The following is a 20,137-nucleotide window of genomic DNA, read 5'->3' as shown; positions in this document are numbered from 1 at the left end:
ACCTTACTAAGTCATTAGAGTTGTAGTTGTACCACAGAATATCTGCATGTATAGGTATTTCAAGGTACTTAAACCTTTTGAAATGATACTGTGTTTTCTTTTATTGTCCTAACGTTCAATTTCTGTAATTGTTGATTGCCTTTCTCACTAGTTTATGGATGACCTCATCAGAGAGATGTTTTTAATGTCTGTTTTTTGAACATGATATTAGTCTATTTCTGTGTCTAGTGCAACAAACATTACATTTGTTGAGCCATATCAGAAGTTTGTAGTGATACCTTTCCAAATAAATGAATACACTAACACTTGACCTTCAAACTCAGAAAGACGGAGAGTGAGATTAAATTATTAAGGAACTGGAGTGCCCTTCTGTTCATCTCAGCAGGAAAAAAGTTTTAATTATTCAGTGAAGTACATATGTGAAAACTGCTGTGCTACAGGGTCAAACATGGCATGTTTTTAAATAATTCTAATGCTTTAATATCTTGTTCGCAGTTTCATATTAATGCCAGTTATCCCCGGGTATGGAACATGCCACAGACGTGGCAATGTGAACTCGAGGTTTATAAAGCAACATATCATTTTATCTTTGCTCAGAAAAGCTTCTTTACAGGTAACTGCTTTACTGATTAAGTTATATATAAAATTAAATGTTCTTTGTTTACTATTTCTTCAAACTTTGCAAAGCTATACAATTGGAGTTACTGTAATTTCACATGTTCAGGAAAACAAATTATTTCTGAGGACCAAGTTCCCAATATCTTCTGTGGGGTATTGGTGTCTAATTACACAATACTCTTATATTTCTGTGATTATACTAAATAATTTAGTTTTCTATCAGCTAATTAAATTTTGATCTGCAATTATGTTAAGCAAGCTTAAATTTCAGATGTGGGTACTTTTTGTTTTCTTTTGTGTTTGTCTATTTATTTATTTATTTATACTTAAGCTACTAATTCATTTAATAATTGCCACTAAGACGTTGATTTCTCTGATATTTGTCATCTTTGGCTGACTGATTTTTAGTTATTCAGGCTTAGGTCTCGACTCTGTGGCTGACAGATGATGAGAGAAAGTAATTTGCTCCTTAGGATTAGGAGCTCCTTAGGATTTTGGCTGTGAGGAAAAATATGTGTGCACAAGACAACCCTGCATCACCAAACTGTTGCTGAATGTTCCAGCTGCAGAAATAGAAAGAATATTGCCTCATCAGTGTGGCACTACCTGCTCTAATTAGCCCTGCTGAGTGGAGGATTAATTAGTACAGGCATAGTGTGATGCTAATGAAGTTGTCTCCTAGTGAGGCCAGAGTCATCACTTGTAGAGTGCTGGTTTACAGAGCATAATCTAAAAATCTATGCAGAGTGAACCTGTGAGCTTCTCCAGAAACATTGCTTTTCTGTATTAGGCCGGGGGGGTAGGAAATGCAACTAATATATGCTCATAGTATAGAGTGGAAAACCAAAGGAAAACATTGATTAGTCCATTGTTTTTTTGGATAAATGTAAAACATTGTTACTGAATAAAACTGAACTAGAAAGCCTGATTAAACCTATGCCATTCCAGCTTAGAAAGCAAGGAGATGGATTCTTAGGAAGTATCTGGGGAATCTGCTTGAGGAATGGATATTGTGTATAGTTTTCCTCATTTTCCTTTTTCTGTAAAGGAACCAATGTTGAAGATTTCCAATTTATTAAAAGCCAGCTTAACTTGAAAGAGGAAGTCTCTCCTTGATTGCTACTAACATGTCTTTTATTACTTTATGTAATTTTAGATTTGATCCAAGACTGGTCTAGTGATAGTGCGCCTGATATTTATTCATTTGTTCCTTATATGTGGAACTTCAAAGTCATGTTTCATCAGTTTGAAATGATTTGGGCAGCAAATCAACACAACTGGATTGACTGTTCCACCAAACAACAAGAAAATGGTAAAGTCAGTTTTTGATTTGAAATAGTACATGCAGTGAAAAAAAAACTAGTATGTTTAGTTTGAAATGAATTCAGTTCTAACTAGCCATTTTGCTACTGTTATTATGTGTAAGCCATCCTAAAACTGCTGCAAGTCCTCACTTGTTTTCTACATTTCGTACAAATGTATACCTTCTCTTGGGAGTGTAGTTTCAGGTCACATTTTTAATATTCATTTTTGAAGATCCTTTGGATGCCTGGAATGATTTGGTAATTTATTCTCTAAATGCACAGCATTTTTCTTTTTCCTTAATTATGCCTATATATTTGATAATTTGCCTAAGAACAAAATAGGGAGTCATTTTGACAGTGTTTTATGTGTTTGCTTTTCCTATTCTCTCCCAGTTTATCTAGCAGCTTGTGGAGAAACATTAAACATTGTTTTCTCTCTGCCTTTCACTGACTTTGTTCCAACTACATGCAATACCAGATTCTCTTTAAAGGTAAGTTCTGTTCTCTCAGTGCCCCTCTTTATTTGTTTTATTTGTTTTGTTTTCTGAATGTGAAATATTTTTACTTCCTTTTCTTCAGTTAGGAACTATGAAGTAAACTCCTTCCTGAAACAAATATATTCTTTCACTTCCTGTTCATATAATTTTTTTTTAAATGAACCAGAAGAAAATAATTTCTCTTGATTACATAAAGCATCCAATCATAGTGTGTTTTAGTTTTTTTATTTTATATAAGCATACGCACATACAGATACACACACATACATATATACACATTTGGAACGGGCAACTCAAACTGTTTTGGAAACCTGTCTCCTGAATTTTTGCATCTTCTATAAAATAACAGATGTATTTTTCACGTGCCAAACTAATTCTTTAGAACATTGTACTTCTTCTTTTATCTACCTTAAAATAGAAATTGTGTAGTGTTACTAACGTTAAAAAATAGTTGAAGGCGATGTTGGTAAGCTTGTGTAATTTGATAGCAAAATAAGCAAGACTATATTTAAATTAAAAAAATAAACGAACAAACAAAAGGTACAGTTGATTTTAAGAAGTTGGTAAGTTGTAGGCCAATGACTGAATTTTTGCATTATGGATTGAACAGAAGAGTAACTGCAATCTCTAAAAGCTGTGCACTTTTGTTTTGCAGCTTGCTATGATGTGTTCTTATATGCAAGTTTCAGCTAACAACTGTAGAGCTCTTGGAGTATTATTACAAATTGGTGGGAGTTGTGGTCAGCAGTCATATAAAGACTGAGACATTGTGCATCATCTTTGTGAAGATGCTGGTACATGTGAGCATGTAGAGCATTATGCAGAAAATGAATGTAAATATACTTTATTAATGTTTAATTTTAGGGAGAAGATGTTGATCTTCATTTGTACCTACCAGACTGTCATCCAAGCAAATATTCTCTCTTTATGTTGGTGAAAGATTGTCAACCAAATAAAATAAATCCTGAATCTTGCGTTTCTGGTGAATGTCCAAGTGGTCAGAAAACAGGCAAACCCAAGTGGAGGAACATTACTCAAGAAGAGTGAGTCTAGTTTTAATTTATGTTCATGTATCTATGTTGGCTTTTTGTATTTAGTTAGTTTCTTTGTGGAAAAGCAGCTTTTTATGTGAATAAAGCATATGTAATGAAACTTGTGCTACAAATATTTCTTTTTGAAAGGGCTGGATGGGTTGAATGCTGGACAGTCCCGAGTGTTGTGTTTACTATTGACTACTCGTGGCACCCAATTTATCCTCAAAAGGCAGATGAGCAGTTAAAACAATCCTGTAAGTGCAAATATGTTTTTCTTCTCAGTAGTATGTTTTGTTTCAGGAAGTGCTGTGATTGTATTGGCTTTAACTTCTTAAATTTGCAGAAATTAATTTTAAACTGAATTGCTTTTTTACTCTTTGTTTTTGGATTGCTTGATTTTTATTTCAAACCTGACAACATTTCTTTCAATTCAGAATTTCAGAAAGTATCCAGGTTCCCTGTGGGAGACAAGAAAAAAAAGGATACTATCTGTAGTTAATTCTCCTTATCCTTAACAGAGTAGACTTCTTAAGTGAGTTGTTATCTAAAGAAAAATATCATTTAGTTTAATAAATATGAAGTACAGTATTTTTGGCAGTACTATGTTACAGAGCCTTTGTAAACCTTTTTCCTTGTGATATTGTGGCTTTTTTTTCCTATCATTTTAATGTTTAAGTACACTATATGTGTATGAGATAAACTGACATAGACTTGTCTTCATGCATTTGAAAATCACCATGGTAAAGTGAACGAGGGCAGTTTGATAGGAGTGTTAGACTAACAAGTCTAACAAGAATTTCTGAGTGAGAATTTTCAAATTTTAAATTGTAAAGTTCTGAATGTGAAATATATGTATGTGCTTGCAAAAGAAGTTACAAAATACCCTAATTTTTTCTCTCTGCTCAAATATTTTAAGTGCAGATGGAGGTTTGCAAGATGATATGAGGTTGTTTGAAAGCCTTTCAGGTTGAGGATAGAGAGAGGAACTGATGAAGAAGCAATAATAAAGTAACAAGAATGAGGATTAATTTGAATAAGCCTGAATGAACAGGTGTTTGAAGAATGATTCTGAATAAGATAGGTTTTGAGTTCCAACAATTCAAATGAATGAATCATATTTTAGTTTGTAAAACAGGATAAGTTCCATTGTGCAGATATTCATTAAGTGTTGTTTTGAGACTAAGTTTATGTCAAATTTGCATACTTAATATTTGAAAGCATTCACTTGTCCAAATCCAGGTTGAATTGTTATAATTACAGTTCTAAACACACAGGTAATTGCACCTACAGGATAATCCTTTAGTTAAGAAAGTTGAGTTCACTTCCATGGTTCTGTTTGATCTGTGATGCTGACACAATGTGTTTCTTATAGTAGTAACTGTTGGTATTTTCCTTTGAGCCAATTGATAAAATGCCATAAATCTCTGGGAAACAGATACGTTGTGTAATAAAGAGGTGCAATTTCCAAATAAGTGGCATTTAGCTAACTGATATAACATAAAGCAAGCGCTGAACAAGGATTATAGGCAAGAATGATAAGTTAAAGCCTTGAAAGCTAGTTTGTTGGATGTGTGTGTACTCACTGTACTTTTGCATGCACTGATTCTACCAGTTAAACTTGTGACTGACGTCTTTCTCCATCTGGAACAGTAATTTTCTATGATTTCTCCATAAAGCTATTTGCTTTTCAGCAATCGCTTTACATCCCCAATGATTTTGAGTTATTCACTTCCTTTTCTTGATCTTTGCACTCTTAAAAAGGCAGTGTGTTCCTCCTTAGCTCCAAGTAAAAAGAAGAAATGGAAAAAAGGATTTGCATTTCACTGTTTTGTGTCTAGAGTAATTGAGTTTGAGAGGAAATCGTAGTGCACACACTTGTTTCTGTTTATTCACTTCTGTTTGCAATAGCTATGTGGTTGTGGGAAAGCTTCTACACTGTAATAAAAGCAGGTCTTTGTTTAACTTGAAAAACAAGATTATTTATCTTTTTTTTTTGTAACTTGTAAGCTTGTTTTTCTCTTGCATAATTCATGTCAACTAAAATATTCTGTAGTTTACTGCATTCTCATGCTTGCTAGATATGAGAAATCTCTTCTGTAGCATACATTAGCATAGTTATAGAATCCAAATTACAAAGCTGCAAGAACTTGTTTATAACACTTCCATGTTTTCATAATTGTGTCCGTTAGAAACCTAACATAATCAAAATCTGTCTTCATTTGCTCCCAAGTGTCAGAAATGGAAGAAACAATGCTATCTGTGCTAAGACCATCACAGAAAACATCTGAGAGTGTGATTTCTTCTCCCACTGCTTCAACCCGCCTTCCCCTCGACCCTGCAGAGCTGCCCCCGGATAAGCTCCATGTGGAACTGGAACTCTCTCCAGATTCCCAGATAACCCTGTATGGACCACTGCTTAAAGCCTTTCTGTCTATAAAGGTAAGCACAAACACACCTCACAACGTTTATGGGTGGTTATGTGTTGGAAAGGGAAGTACGCTGTTTGAAACAGAATTCTGCGTAATATGTGAATTCAGTCCTTTTGTAAGGACTGGTTTGGCATGGCTAGGTTTGATGATATGGCATGGCTGCGTTGAATAAAGTTGGTACAGGCTGTAAGAAGAATTAGAAAAGAGATGTAGACTTGTATCAGCATAGTTCTTTTGTGGTGTTTTGTGTGTTAATATATAGTATCACAAAAATGCATGTTTGACTGGAGCATACATTAACAGCTACTTTTATGCAAAGATGTATCAGAATTCGTGCCTTTAGGGCATTTTAAGCTCTGCAGAGTAATCCTCATTGTTTGCTTTTTGTTTTAATTAGGTTGTTGGAAATTTCTGTAGTTAGGGTCATAGAGGGAAAGGATGTGAGAATAAATTTAATTTACAAAGCTACTTCAGGGAATATTTAGGAGTACAATTTTTTTTTCTTGCCTCTGTTATGCTTTAATATGCTTGTATGTGTTGCTTATCTCAAGTCTTGTATTAGTGGTCTTCAGGATGGCTTGCAGTGACTGAATTTCTTCCTACCTACCTCATCCAGCCTTGTTACAAGAAAGGCAGAGGTGACTGAACATGTCACTTCTGTTAGCTAACTATGAGATGTTTGTATTTTGTTTCATTATTAGTTTTGGGCATGTTTTTTTTTTTTAAGGTTTATTTTAATCTTTTCTGAACATTTTCATTTAGGGATGGGATGAGGAAGTTTCTGAGACCAATGGTTACTGATAAGGACTGGTACTGAATAGTCACTTTTAGTTTTTACATAAAATTACTGCATGTATGCAGTGAATAGCAAAAAAGGGTTTTGTCAAGTACAGGAATTGCAAATATGCTCATATGTTATTTCATGTTGACCCTAAAAAGAAATAGGAAGAAAATTAGGCCAATAGTGAATGTCTTGAGTAGACTTCATATATTCTGATACAGAGGAAATCTACTTGTTTACTTGTTTAATTCAGTTTACTGAATTGTTTATTGATCTTCTCTTGGAGGTCCTAATCGTGTGAGATGATAGTGTCTTTCCATGCAAGCTGTCTTCTTCAGTACTCATTTCCTCTGGAGAGATACGTGAACAGTGTTATGTTATCTCCCTTGATTCCATGATTATTTGATTTTTGGCATGCAGATTTTGTCTTCTGAATCTCAATAGAAAATTTAGATAACTCATCTTTGAAAATGCAAATGTACTGTTCTTTTTAGCATTTTTGTTACTGTGTTTAAATCTATCTACCGATAGCATCTGGTAGTAGATTATTGGTGGTGTTTTTGTTTTATGCTAACTTTTTCTGACTGGTTGTTTTTAGTTAATTTTCATTGATCTTAAGTGAAATGTAGGAGAGATTTATGTGCTTTTCATAAGTGTTCTGTTGTCTGGAGATAGCTTTTCAGTATAGTGCCCTGTACTCTGTAGCAATGTCCTGCCTACTGGGTATTAATGATGTTTCAAGTCTCTGCTGCCCTGTTGAAGGTACTGAGACTAGTTACTGCAGTTCTTAGCACCCTCTGCTGGATCTGCTTTATAAAAAACAGAAACTTCAAGATCTACCTCCTCACAATGACTTTTATCTTTTCTCTTTGTTAAAAAGCAAAGCCAGTTAACTTTGCTCAACTTCTGAGAAATTGTGTGTGTGTGTGTGTGTGTGCACTGAGCAGTACTTACATAGTGTACAGTTCATACATAGTGTATTAACACAAACCATACTTTGGAGACTTGATGTCAGGTGATAGAACTACATATCCAGGCATCATGTGAGTGCTAATAACGTGCCTGTCTTTTCCCGCAGACATTTTTCCAAGTACAAGGGTACTTTGCAATTGTTTGCTTTCTCTGTGTTGTACATTTCCTCTTTGCTTGCTTGCTGTACAGATTTGCGCTTAGAAAAGAATGGAAAAATCTTGGCATGCCAAAGAATTACAAGAAAGGGAGGAGGTCAGCAATGACCTTTGTAAAATTTTGTAAAATGTTTTCCCTACAGTCACTGCAAATAATTTATTTTCCTAGGAAAATTATTTTGGAGAAGATGACATGTATACTGATTTTGAAGAAGTTATTTCAAGTCCTGTTTTGTCCCTGTCAACATCTTCGAGCTCTGGATGGACAGCTGTTGGAGTAGAAAATGAGAAAAAGGAAAATGAATGCTCAGTCAAGACAGTTCACCCTCTTACTCTACGTCCATGGGATATTACTGTCCTTGTTAATTTGTATAAGGTGCATGGACGATTGCCAGTGGTAAGAGCTTCAGAGTCTTATCTTCTTGCTTTTAATTTTTTTTTTCCAGTTTCGTAATATAGAACTAAATGTAACTGTGTAGAATGTGAGCTTAGGGAGGTGTTTTTAAAATGTGCACGTACTCTTTAGCAGAATTATAAAGTAGTTTGAGACACAGTTGGTTTTGACTGTCTGAAATGTGAACTGGACATTTTTTAAATTATAAATAGGCTTTTGTCATCAGTAGTTCATTGTTTTTGATTGACAGTTATGATTTCTCTGCGAAATAGCAGAGCTATCTCCTGATGACACATCCTGCTCTTTGCAGCCTTGTTGTGAGGGTTTCCCAAGAGTTTAAGAAATAAAAGTTTGGGTTCACCCAGACGGATTTGAGTTGCTGATTTATTATAACTGTTCAAAGATTTTTGAAGTTACACAGGCTTTTTTAAAATTATCAACTTGAAGGAAAGCTAGCATACTTACTGCTCACAGGTGTGCTTCTAATCTAACAATTTCAACAATGCTGTACGTTTTCAGTTCCTGAAATGGGTGTTTGATTTTTTTACTTCAGCACTGTAGTCCCGATGGTCCTGAGTGCCCTACCGCCTTCATGGAGAGGTTGTGTTTTGAGATGAAGAAAGGATTTAGAGAAACAATGCTTCAACTTGTGCTGTCTCCAGTGAATTTATTTCTGAATGACAATTATCAGGTAGTTAGCCAATTTTGTTTGATCGTGTGTGTCTGTGTTGAGGAAATTGTGATCATTTTAATATGAATTCTTTTGATATATACAAAGCTTAAGGCTTTTGTGTCGTATTTGCATCAAATTTTTCTTTTGTATATATTTTATTAATCTTTGTTTCTCCAGTGTGCATTTGAAATGAAAGGCACGGGAAAGACTGTACGTTCTCTTAATTTTACTTAAATCTTTATTGGGAAGATTCACTAGGAAAGTGAGAGTAATATTCAGATTGGTCTTAAAACTGTTGAATCATTTTTAAGATTTTTGTCTTAAAATCTATTGTAAGTATTGATGCATGTAAATTCTTTGTAGTGCCTGGAGATGTTTCACTTCTTTAAGATGCAAGAGGACAAGTGGTAGTAAATAGAATAACCACATCTTTCACATTTCTATGCATTTTGTTTGAATAAATCACAGAGCTGAATCTTTATCTTAAAATCAAGGTACTGGCATGACCAATAATTTTACCCTGGTAGGGGTAAAATGAAAATAATTAGAGACAAAATTATGAGTCACTTGTGGCTTATCAGTTAGCTACGTACTATTTTTCTGTAATTATTAGTAAACTTTTCAAAAATTACCCTCATGGATAAGTTTAGCACAGTGAAGATTTTAGATTGATATTCATTAACACAAGCAGTTACCATTACTCAGTGAAGTTAGTGACTATTTCGGTTCTTGCTTTATTTATGCACGCACTGCTTGCATTAAAGCCACAATACCTGAACTGAGCCAAACAGGTTACATTGGTTTTCGGTCCCTGTATCCTGAAATATATTGCTTCCAAAAATAACATTACAGTGTTTGAAAACCATATACTGCTAATAGTACACAGGTGAAGACACATGTCCGTCTGTCCTCTGCTTTGTCAGGAAGCTAATGGAAGGAACTGGTTAAAGCTCGTTTAAGCTTTACAGATTTGGACCCAGTGTACAAGCACAGAAGTACCTTAAATATAACCTCTCTCTGTAGACTGATTAAAAAATAAAGGAATTGTGAAAATAATGAACTGTCTTAATGACAAGAAGTTAAACGGCATCTTGAGACCTTCCATGTTAGCCCTCATGTTTTGAGAGTGTTACCTTCTTAAGTTCTGATTAGCAAAGAAAATATTCCCATTGAGAAAGTAGAATTGCAACCTGCTGGGCTTTGGGTACGATGCTGCAATTATCTATAGTAGTAACCTGAGAAAAAGTGGTGGTGTAGAGTTGTGGGAATAGCAAGTGATTAATCTCAATAGGATTAATACAATGCTCTTTTTGGGATAGCTGCCTAAATTGGTTATACTGGCAGCATGGGGCAGGCAATTCTCTTTCCCTCCTAACTTTGTTTCTGGAGTGAAATTTCTGTATTGTAAGACTTATTTTTCATTTAAATGGACTCGTCAGGGGGAGCTGAAATCAATGAGATTTACAGGTTTGAAACTGTCGTTATATCTGTATGTAAAAAAAGGCCTGAGAGTTTTCAGTTGGGGTAACCATGTCTACTAGAAGGTTTTCTTTGGTGTTTTGTTGGTTGGTTATTTTGTTTTTATTTTGAGGGGATGTGGAGTGGGGGGGGTGGTATTATTCTGTGAGGAATCCTAGCTTTTCTATACCTGTGTATTTAAGAAAATAATCTGTTTTGTGCACTAAATGACTTTTAGTTTTTTTTCAAACTGTAACTTAATCACAGTACCTGTGTACTAGGAAGTAGAGACAAGGTTGCAGCCATAATCTTAATTTCGGGGAGATTTTTGGTTTTTTTTTTTTTTTTTTTTGTGTGTGTGTGTGTGTGTGTGTATGTGTGTATGATTTAACTGCCCTGAGAATTTAAGCCTTGCACCCCCAACCCATGTGTGTATATATACATGTAAAAATTGGTTAGGCTTTCTATTACTCTCTTTCAGAATCCCAAAGATCGGGGGGACATATTGAATATAAAAGCCAGAATGATTTTAATCAAGTGAAAGCAAAAATAGTTCCTAGTTGCAAAGGAGAACAGGGAATGAAGCTGCTTGCAGTGCTGCTGTCTAGCAGCCAGTACAGCACATTGCACCAATCTTGGCTATGACAGGTCTCAGCTTGCAGCTGATTTCCTTGTGTTTTATTCCTACTCCTGCCTTGGGTTTGGGTATTTAGGTGACACTGCAAGACACTTCTGCAGTCCTTCCATTTACAGATGTTCTTTCCTGCAGACTGCTGTCTTTGCTGTTTTCCCTTTGACTTCTCCTCATTCCCCAGCTGGTTCCTAGTAAGACTTCTGCGTGGGGTATTTCTATTGCTTTCGATGATAAATGTGCCAGAAGGCAGGTTTTTAAAAATATTGCAAAGGAAGATTTGAACAGTTTATGTATTTTAGAAACGCTTCCATTCTTTGTATTGTACTGCAGTATGATTTAAGAGATGTTCCCAGTGATGTCACAGAGTGAAAATCCCCTAGGAAAGGTAGATGATGTTGGTTGCTAGTGGTTAAAAGGTAAGGTTTCCTTCCCTACATAAGATTTGCGTGTATGTTGTTGCATGTGTAATGTTGGGACTGGCTACTTGTATAGAATTCATCAGGATTTAAGAGGTGAAGACGAGCATACATGAAATATCTGACAATGCTTTTTCATTCTCATTTTTTTCTTTTTGCACTTTCTAATTATACAGTCTTTGCAGGTACCAGGAATTTACTTAACTGTTACCTTGTCCTTGACAGAGGCCTGCAGCAGATGAAGTCCTTCGAGAGGGCCATATTAGTCTGTCAGGTCTGCAGTTGCGTGCCCATGCGATGTTTTCTGCTGAAGGTTTGCCTCTTGGGAGTGATACTTTAGAATATGCATGGCTAATAGATGTACAGGCTGGAAGTCTTACTGCCAAAGTTACAGCACCACAGGTATCATCTAGAAACTGTTTGCTATGAAGAATTAACTTCCTTCCTTCTTGTAACGTTGGTATAGCGTGAACTTTAGAAAACATATGATCTCAGCCTTAAAATAACATTTACAGGTTGGAAATCTAACTATTTCCGTAAAAAAAATAGGAGGTGCCAACTGAGCTGAATCTGATATTCACCTAGTTATATAACAGGGTGTCTGGTGTTAAATGAGCATTTAAAAGGGTGACAGTAACCAATTATGAGCAAATAGCAGTGAATACTGTTGACAATACATGTAAATTGATGTTATGTCTATGTATGTTAATATTACACCTGAATAATGACTAGAAAATCAACCGTAGGAACTGCTTGTACTTAAAGTGGTTTAATTGTAGCATAAATAAAGCTTCTCTGTAAAAACATCTGGTGTTTTGGAACCCTTTCAGCCATAAAGTAAGCAATGTAACAAAGACAAAAAAGAAAAACTTTATTAAAAAAATTTGAGTAATGGATTCTTAGTGAAATTGTCTTTGATTTCCTCTGAAGTCACTTTTGTTTTATTACGCTGAATTCCAGAGATGCAAGTTCATTACTCCTACTGGCTAATTCTCTGGGAAGAACAAATCAAGTGCTCATTTGTGATTACAATCAGAAAAGCAGTTTGTTGTCCTTCACATGTAAGGTTAATTTTGGTACACAGGTATTTGCTTGCAGGAATGCTATCAGGAAGGAGGATATCAGGTTCAGCAACTGGCAAGAATTTACCTTGCAGATAAAGTTCTAGCATTTCATAGAAAGCTATTGACAAAGCCAAGTTTTAGAGTAGGAGACAATTGAAATGGTTTGTGGGGAAGTAAAGTTAGCAGACCTCTCCAACAGAGTGGCTGGCAGCTGCATAGCTTTTAATGCTTGGTCCCGCTCAAAGATTGTTTTCACAGTGATCAGTCCTTTTAGTTCTGCCATTTATGCTGCCTTTGTTTTTCCATTATATAATAGTGACTTTGAGCATGCATTAGGCAAACGATTTTTAGATATATTTCTGGTATAGGCTATGAGGCCTTTAGAAAAGGTTCCTTTGTCACTGTGTTGTGAAACATGAGAAAAATACATACATTTTATTTTGTAGTTTGATTATTTTTTAATACACTTCTGCACCCTCGTATTCTTTTAAAAGTTGACGTTATTTTCAGGGCTTAAACACTTATTTAAGCGTCTAAAATAAAAACAAGGCTTACAAGCAATTACAGCATGTTTATGGAGTAGGCTCCAGATAGATTTTTCATTCTGCATACGTAGGCTTTTGTAGAGATATTTCCCAAAGTGGTATTGCTGATTTAGATTAGCTATAGTATTTAATCCAGCAGTAGTTGTTTCAAGTTGAAACCTAGTTGATTCAAAGTATTCTAAGCTTTAAGGATCATTTCTAAATGTCTGATATAACTTCATAGTTTTCTTCGTATTGAAACTCTCAACTGAATAGAGGATTTTAATTTTGCTTTATTTGTTGTCAGCATTGATGTGAAGCAGAACTTGAATTTGCTGTTTGAGGGTCATTGGCTTTTTCCTTCCAGAGTGTGATGTATTGTGAGACTTCGTGAAGGTATACAACTAAAGGGAGGAAGAGAGATCCTGTGGAGGACAGTCATAGCTATATTAAATTCCAATTAAATTTCTCCTGATTTAAAGTCCCCTTTCCTTTGATTAGCCAAAGAAAACCCATTTCCCTCTCATAATAGAGCTAGACAGTCATGATTCATTTCCTTTATGAAAAAGCTAACTATATAAAAGATTTAAATCAACAGTTGGCTAATTACTAGGTCCAGTGAGATTCAGTAGTATTCTGTTCAGCCAATTTCCTTCTATGCTTTCTAAATGTAACTTTGTTACTTATATACAAGGAGGTATGACATTTAAATTATAAATGATACCAGGGTATGTACAAGTTTTGTTTTGTTTTGGGTTTTTTGAGGAAAATTAAGATGATTTCCATCTTTACAATGAAGTGCTTGGCTAACCGTAAGCGTAAAGCTGTTACCTTAGAATAAGACATAATTTAGGGGTTGTTTAGTTTCATGTCACAGTGTTATACATGAAGAGCTACAGAAAATTGCTTCTTGTAGCACACGATAAATAATTTTGAGGAACAGGCAGTAGTCTGTGTTTAAACAAAGTAATGAAGCTGGAATAATATGGTGAGGTCTTCTGTTTTACTTCTAACCTTCCAACTTTTAGTTACTTCAGTAATCTGTTGAATTTTGCATACATACTATTAAATAACATGTTATTTGCTTACAGCTTGCAGGTCTTCTGGAATGGGGGCAGACCTTTGTGTTTCATGTAGTGTGCCGTGAGTTTGAACTGGAAAGACCAAAATCTGTAGTAATATGCCAGCATGGAATTGACCGTCGTTTTTGTGACTCTAAGGTAATCCGTCTTAATTACTCAATATATTTGTACAGGTTTTTTGAAACTTTTTAAACCCTACCTTAAAGTCATCAAAACATATGGAGTATGTACTCAGATTGCCTGTGCCCTTTGATAAAGCTATTCTATTTGAATTTTCCTGGGGATTTACACCATGTTTTTGTGCTACATTAATTATTTTGAGAGACAATATCAAGAAGAGTCATGCATATTTTCTTACCTATACAGTGATAGTTCAGAGACACATGGCATACTTCAATTTCCCATAAGAGACAAAGATCAGACTTCCCATCAGGCTCCTGGCACTTTGCCATCCCATTACTCTCTGCTGTTGAAACAGTACTATGATGATGGACTTCACAGGGCTTCCATGGATCTTTTTTAGAATGGGGCTCTTGCTGTTGTGGCCCAAGCAAACTGGTGTTATCGTCCATTCTGGTTTTGCTGTTTATCACTTGGAATCCGTATGGGCAGTCACTTAAAGACCTAAAAAGTCTTGTGACTTATAAGGCATAATTTGTGAATTTCATCTCTTGACCTCCTCCCCATTATAACATATAGTTGCCATTTTTTGTGATGTTGTTTATGATGTGTTGGTTTTTTGTTTTTTTTTTTCCTTAGATGAACTGTGTCCCTGGGCCATGTCCAACATCTGATGACTTAAAGTACACAATGACACGCTTAGCCATGGATGGTGCAGATCTGTATGTGGTAGAACATGGCTGTGCCACCAATATAAAGGTAAAATGCATTACTTGTAACTGCAATTAAAATATTTGTCAATAGAAGTCTTTGCATTTTTTTATATAATAGTTGCCTATTTTTATGGCCTGCTCTCTGTAGTGGAACTAAGTAATAAGAGGTTGGTGTTAAAATGGTTGGGCTGAGTGAGAAGTAGGTCAGTTTGGTTGGTATTTAACACTTGCATTAGTGATCTTAGAAAGTGGTCTAGCAAAATTAAAAATGTAAGCTGCAAGATTGGCATAATTAAAATAATTCTGGGTACTACGAAAGCTATTGTCTACACCTGGGTTATTAAAAACTTTTTCTATAAGTTAGTAACTCAGCGATTGGAAATGACTGAGAAGGGTTGTATACAACTTGCTGCATGATAACTCAGTCATGGTATGTGAAACAGATGTCTGGATTAAGATCACTGACAGAGATGGGAGAAATACTAGTGTTGCTACCTAACTGAATCTAAAATACTGCATAGTGTCACTGTTCAAAGAAGAATATGCAGAGAAAAGATAATATTCTCTCTAATTGTATACAAGAGAAAACTATGGCAAAATGAAAGTTAAGAGATGGTTTAATAGTACACTATAGGAGAAGAGCATTATACTGATATAAGTGACTAAAGGTTGTGCTGTCTGTTAATAAATATAGTTTTCAAATTAGACTCAATGTTTAATGTTTTGGGGACAGCTTCACATTATTAGCAAGAATCTAACTGAAGGAAAGTGGCAATTATTTTAGACATTTTGTGTGATCTGAGGTGTGATATTTTTTCATTGGAATGGCTGGATATCTTGTGGCAGTTAAAAAAAAAAGCATTTGCATCTATAAAATCTTTTGAGTCTTAATATTATAATGCATCAGCACAAATATTCACTGTGTTTGCAGGCATGAATATGAATGGCAGTATTTTCAAAGGCAGCTTAATAACCTGAACCACTATAGAGAATTATATCACTAATGCATTCCATTCATATTTAAAAAAGGATTTCTAAGTGCTTCTTTATGGTTTGTGACAAAGATTAGAAGTCAAAATTTAACCCTGTGAGTTGCTGTTGCATGACTGGATTCTTTTGCAGCTTTCCTTACTTACCCTTTGAGAAGTTTGAATATGTAGTTGGAATGTTTTGAGTATTTCATGGAGACCTTTTGGAGACTTCTGAAGCTGTGCAGGAAACTTCATCCACCTTTGGGATTGTTTTAAGACTAAGCATATGTGACGGGGCTAAATCCAGTTTTATTGGGGTTCAGTAGTGTGGGAGAGGATTGGCTGTGTATGGGCAGGTAGGCTGGTTGTGAGGTGACTACTTTCCATAGCTGAGTGTGAAGATGAAGGAAGAGCAGATACAGAAGATGGGTAGACTCTTCTTTGAATCAGCAAACTACTGGAGCTATAGCAATAGATTGAGATCATAAGAGGCTATTACAACACAATTCATATGGGTCAGAGTTAAGGCTCAAGGGCTTAAGAGCATCTTCTGGTTTGAATTTTGCGATATTTAACATGAATCTCTCACTGAAGTATTTACTAGTTGTGGCTTTAAATGTCTATATTCTGCAAGTTAGCAGCTTTGTACTGGAAGTATGAGGGCAGTCTTTTAATCTAAGTACGTACAGCAACATCAAGTTTCAAATTTCTTGTTTTTTATTTTTTTGAGACAGTAGTTTACTGAGGCCTTCCTGGAATTTGATAGCTTTTATATTATTTGGATTAAGGCCACTTCTTCCTTGTTTCAGTTGTAAGTATTCAGAGTCGATGTTTTTACTTACGTTTTCAGATGGGTACTATACGTATTGCAAACTGCAACCTCCACAACCAGTCTGTTGGAGAAGGTGTAAGCGCTGCTATTCAAGATTTTCAGCTGAGACAGTATGTTGAGCAAGTGAACAACTGCAGAACTGGTCTTCAGCCAATACTGAGGAGGGCGTATTGGCTGGAAGCTGGATCTGTCAACCTGGGGCTCATCACTGCTGACATTGCTTTAGCTGCTGATCATCCTTCTAAACATGAAGTGCAGAGACATTTCTTGGAGATGCATGATAACCGTACTAAAAGGTGAGAGATGCAATTTGAAGGAGATGCATTTGAATTTATTTTATTGTATATCTTTTTATCTTGTCTTAACTAATTTAAAATGTACTATCTATGATGTGATTGTGTTTCTGTTTTCTTTTTTTTTTTTTCTTTCCTTCTTGCCCTTGTGTAGACTGTGGTTTTTGTGGCCTGATGACAATTTGAAGAATAAGAGGAGCAAGAATAAGTGTGGCTGCCTTGGTGGTTGCCGATTCTTTGGTGGCACGTTAACTGGACTGGACTTTTTCAAACTTGAGGAACTGACACCTTCAAGCAGCTCTGCTTTCTCAAGTACAAGTGCAGAATCTGATATGTTTTATGGTCAGTCATTACTGCAGCCAGGAGAATGGATAATTACTAAAGAGATTCCTAAAATTTTAGATGGTGAGAATGCATTATGCTGTAACTTTATTCTGTTTTGGCCAAAAGTATCATTTCCTAACTTAACATTGGTATTCATGCTCTTTCTGATTCTGGTTATTGTTAGTTCTTGTGCAGGGGGTTCTGTGGTGGTGAGAAGACAATAGCTTGATGATAATGAGTGAATTTTCATATGCTGAATTTTTATATTAATATGCATCTCATTTGTGAGTAAAAAGAAACTTTCAGACTTAAATCTATTTTTCTTGTCTAGAAAGCAGTCTATTAAAAGAATTTGTTTTGCTGCCATGATTTTACATTATTAGGAAGCATGCTAGTATGTGTATGCATTTTCAAAATGAGGGCTTTTTAGTAAAGCTTTTTAGTAAAGCTTTCAGTAAGCAAGGAAGAGACCACCGTAGTTGTGTAATGGTGTCGAATGTTCAGGTTTTCTTTCTTGTTTCTGATCCTAGGTAAAACAAATGGTGTAAAAAGAAAAGATTGGGATTGTAGATCAATAGGTATAGAAATAGAAAGAAAGGCACAACATCTAAGCCTCCAAGTGCCACTGCGTTCCCATAGTTCCTCATCATCTTCAGAAGAAACAAGCAGTTCCAGTGCTGCCCTCCCATTGCTTGCAGGTGAGAAGGACAGCCCATCTTCAGCTGCTGAGGATCACTTGGGACAGAAGGAGTTCTTGTCTGGTACAAAAAGAGAGGATGGTCATGGAAGGTTAGTAGCATTTGTCCTGGCTGAAGGAATATTCAACTCTTCAGTACAGAACCTTATACACCTTATGTTTTGCAGTGTATTCAGTAATGGCTACTTCTAATGGCACTGCCAAAATATGCTTCCTAGTCTGAATGCAAGTTTGGATCACTGCTAGGGGAAAAATGCCTGATCTGGGTAGAAACTGCAGCATGTGTGACAACACTTACCATTACCAGCAACTTATCTCCTCTATATGTAAACAAGTAGACTAACAAGTGGCAGAATTTATATGCGATCAGTGTTAGGAAAATAATTGCCATGCTAGCAGAAAATCACAGAAACGTTTGACAGCTCTTCTAGTGTAAAAAGAAGTATTAAGGATAAAATAAGCAATGGAAGCCTTTATTTTTTTTATTTATTTTGCTTTATGTATTTTCCAGTGTTGCAGCTGAAGGTGCAGAGGGAAGCCCTGCATCCCCTAGCAGCCAGGAGAGGCCTGTTGGTCAGTCTCCCATGAGGTCTCCCCTGAAACGACAAGCATCTGTGTGTTCCACCAGGCTGGGCAGCACCAAGAGCCTCACAGCAGCGTTCTATGGAGACAAGCAGCCTGTTCCAGTTGGCGTGCAGTTCAGTAGTGATGTGTCTCGCAGTGATGAGAATGTGTTGGACTCCCCAAAGCAGAGGAGGAGCTTTGGTTCTTTTCCTTATACTCCATCTGCAGATTCAAATTCATTTCACCAGTATCGCTCGATGGATTCCAGTATGTCAATGGCTGATAGCGAAGCTTATTTTTCTGCAGCAGAAGAGTTTGAGCCAATTAGCAGTGATGAAGGTCCAGGAACTTATCCAGGGAGAAAGAAGAGAAAAAAGCAAGCTCAGAAAATAGAGTACAGCAGAGGGTCTATTTATCACAGCGTGGAAGGACCCTTAACAAGTTCTGTCCATGGGGAAATTAATCAGGATGTTAAAACGTTGCCAATTAAGACTCATCCTTCACAGACTTCATTTGTTTCAGCTCTGGGAGGAGAGGATGAGCATATTGAGAACATTTATGTCATGGAATCTGAGAAGACTGTAGAAAGTGAACAGATAACTTCCCAACAGCCTGTAATGGCATGTTACCAAAACTATCTTACACAGTTCCAGGTGATCAATTGGTCAGTGAAGCATCCAACTAACAAAAGAACTTCAAAGTCCTCGTTACATCGCCCTTTAGACCTCGACACGCCAACAAGTGAAGAAAGTTCATCATCTTTTGAGCAACTTTCTATCCCTACTTTTAAGGTATGGAAGATAAGGGAAGGAACAGGAGAGAAAGGAGTAAGAATTCAAAACAAGTTTGAATTTTTTAATACTCATATTGTGTAAAGTCATAATACTCTTGGAACTTGGCTTTTAGGCAAGGAATACCTTGGATTTCTGACTTCAATTTTTAGGCTGTATGACTGCAATACTGTGTTGAAGAAAGCACTGGTATTAGAATTGTGTGGGTAGGATATGTTCTGAGTATTATTATATTCAAAATGGTACCTCTTGAATGATATGCAGCTGAAGGATATTTACACGGGTTTTGTTTAAAATATGTATTACACAGAATTTTAGCAGTAGTACATTCAGTACTAATAAAATATATGGTAGATGGTCAATACTTCAGTGTAAAGTTGAAATATGTGGATTTATAATATTATTTCTGTAAATGTTTGTTATTTCTTGTTTTCTCCAGTGGTAGCTGTAATATGAGTAAACATGTTCAAGGGAGGAGCTGAGATGAAATACATGAAACATAATGGAAATGACTTGATAGGTGCCTGAGATCCAGAAATCAATCTTGTTATCACTCTGTAAAAAAAGCTTTATCTCTTCATGCAAACCTTTAATAGATGACTATTTAAAATCGTTCTTTTCAGTTAAATATTTTCAAGAATTTTGTAATCTAATATCTCAAATAATTTAGGAAATGAAACCAAATAATTCTGTTCACATTATTTTGGAGAATGTGTGTGTAAGGGATTCTTTTCGAAAAACCTAATAAGTCATAATTTGAAGACTTCTTGGGTATTTTTTCATATACAAAAGGAATA

General features: G+C 35.7%; 2 protein-coding genes across 11 annotated transcripts in view; both read left to right on the top strand.

The window, feature by feature from the left end:
• EXOSC9 (exosome component 9) overlaps positions 1-7,014 on the top strand; it is a 127,558-nt gene extending 120,544 nt beyond the window's left edge. The window contains exon 13 of the transcript XR_010622239.1: positions 7,005-7,014. The gene's annotated coding sequence lies outside the window, so the exon portion shown is untranslated. The remainder of the gene's footprint in view (positions 1-7,004) is intronic.
• The window catches only part of BLTP1 (bridge-like lipid transfer protein family member 1), a 106,249-nt gene that overhangs the window by 28,291 nt on the left and 57,821 nt on the right, over positions 1-20,137 (top strand). For 9 of the 10 annotated variants that reach the window (XM_065736813.1, XM_065736814.1, XM_065736818.1 and 6 more), the window contains exons 14-28: positions 496-613; positions 1,775-1,930; positions 2,316-2,413; positions 3,284-3,462; positions 3,601-3,707; positions 5,684-5,892; positions 7,960-8,187; positions 8,738-8,875; positions 11,591-11,767; positions 14,045-14,173; positions 14,795-14,914; positions 16,690-16,967; positions 17,119-17,369; positions 17,819-18,077; positions 18,497-19,340. In XM_065736813.1, the coding sequence (XP_065592885.1) occupies positions 496-613; positions 1,775-1,930; positions 2,316-2,413; positions 3,284-3,462; positions 3,601-3,707; positions 5,684-5,892; positions 7,960-8,187; positions 8,738-8,875; positions 11,591-11,767; positions 14,045-14,173; positions 14,795-14,914; positions 16,690-16,967; positions 17,119-17,369; positions 17,819-18,077; positions 18,497-19,340 (3,291 nt within the window). The remainder of the gene's footprint in view (positions 1-495; positions 614-1,774; positions 1,931-2,315; positions 2,414-3,283; positions 3,463-3,600; positions 3,708-5,683; positions 5,893-7,959; positions 8,188-8,737; positions 8,876-11,590; positions 11,768-14,044; positions 14,174-14,794; positions 14,915-16,689; positions 16,968-17,118; positions 17,370-17,818; positions 18,078-18,496; positions 19,341-20,137) is intronic. The other variant, XM_065736816.1, reaches the window with a different exon arrangement.

The sequence above is a fragment of the Cyrtonyx montezumae genome, unplaced genomic scaffold (assembly GCF_038088225.1).
Source record: "Cyrtonyx montezumae isolate F1298 unplaced genomic scaffold, pur_monq_1.0 scaffold_2, whole genome shotgun sequence".
NCBI lineage: Eukaryota > Metazoa > Chordata > Aves > Galliformes > Odontophoridae > Cyrtonyx > Cyrtonyx montezumae.
The sequence above is the reverse complement of the archived record's forward strand: the minus strand, read 5'-3'. Positions and strand labels throughout refer to the sequence as shown.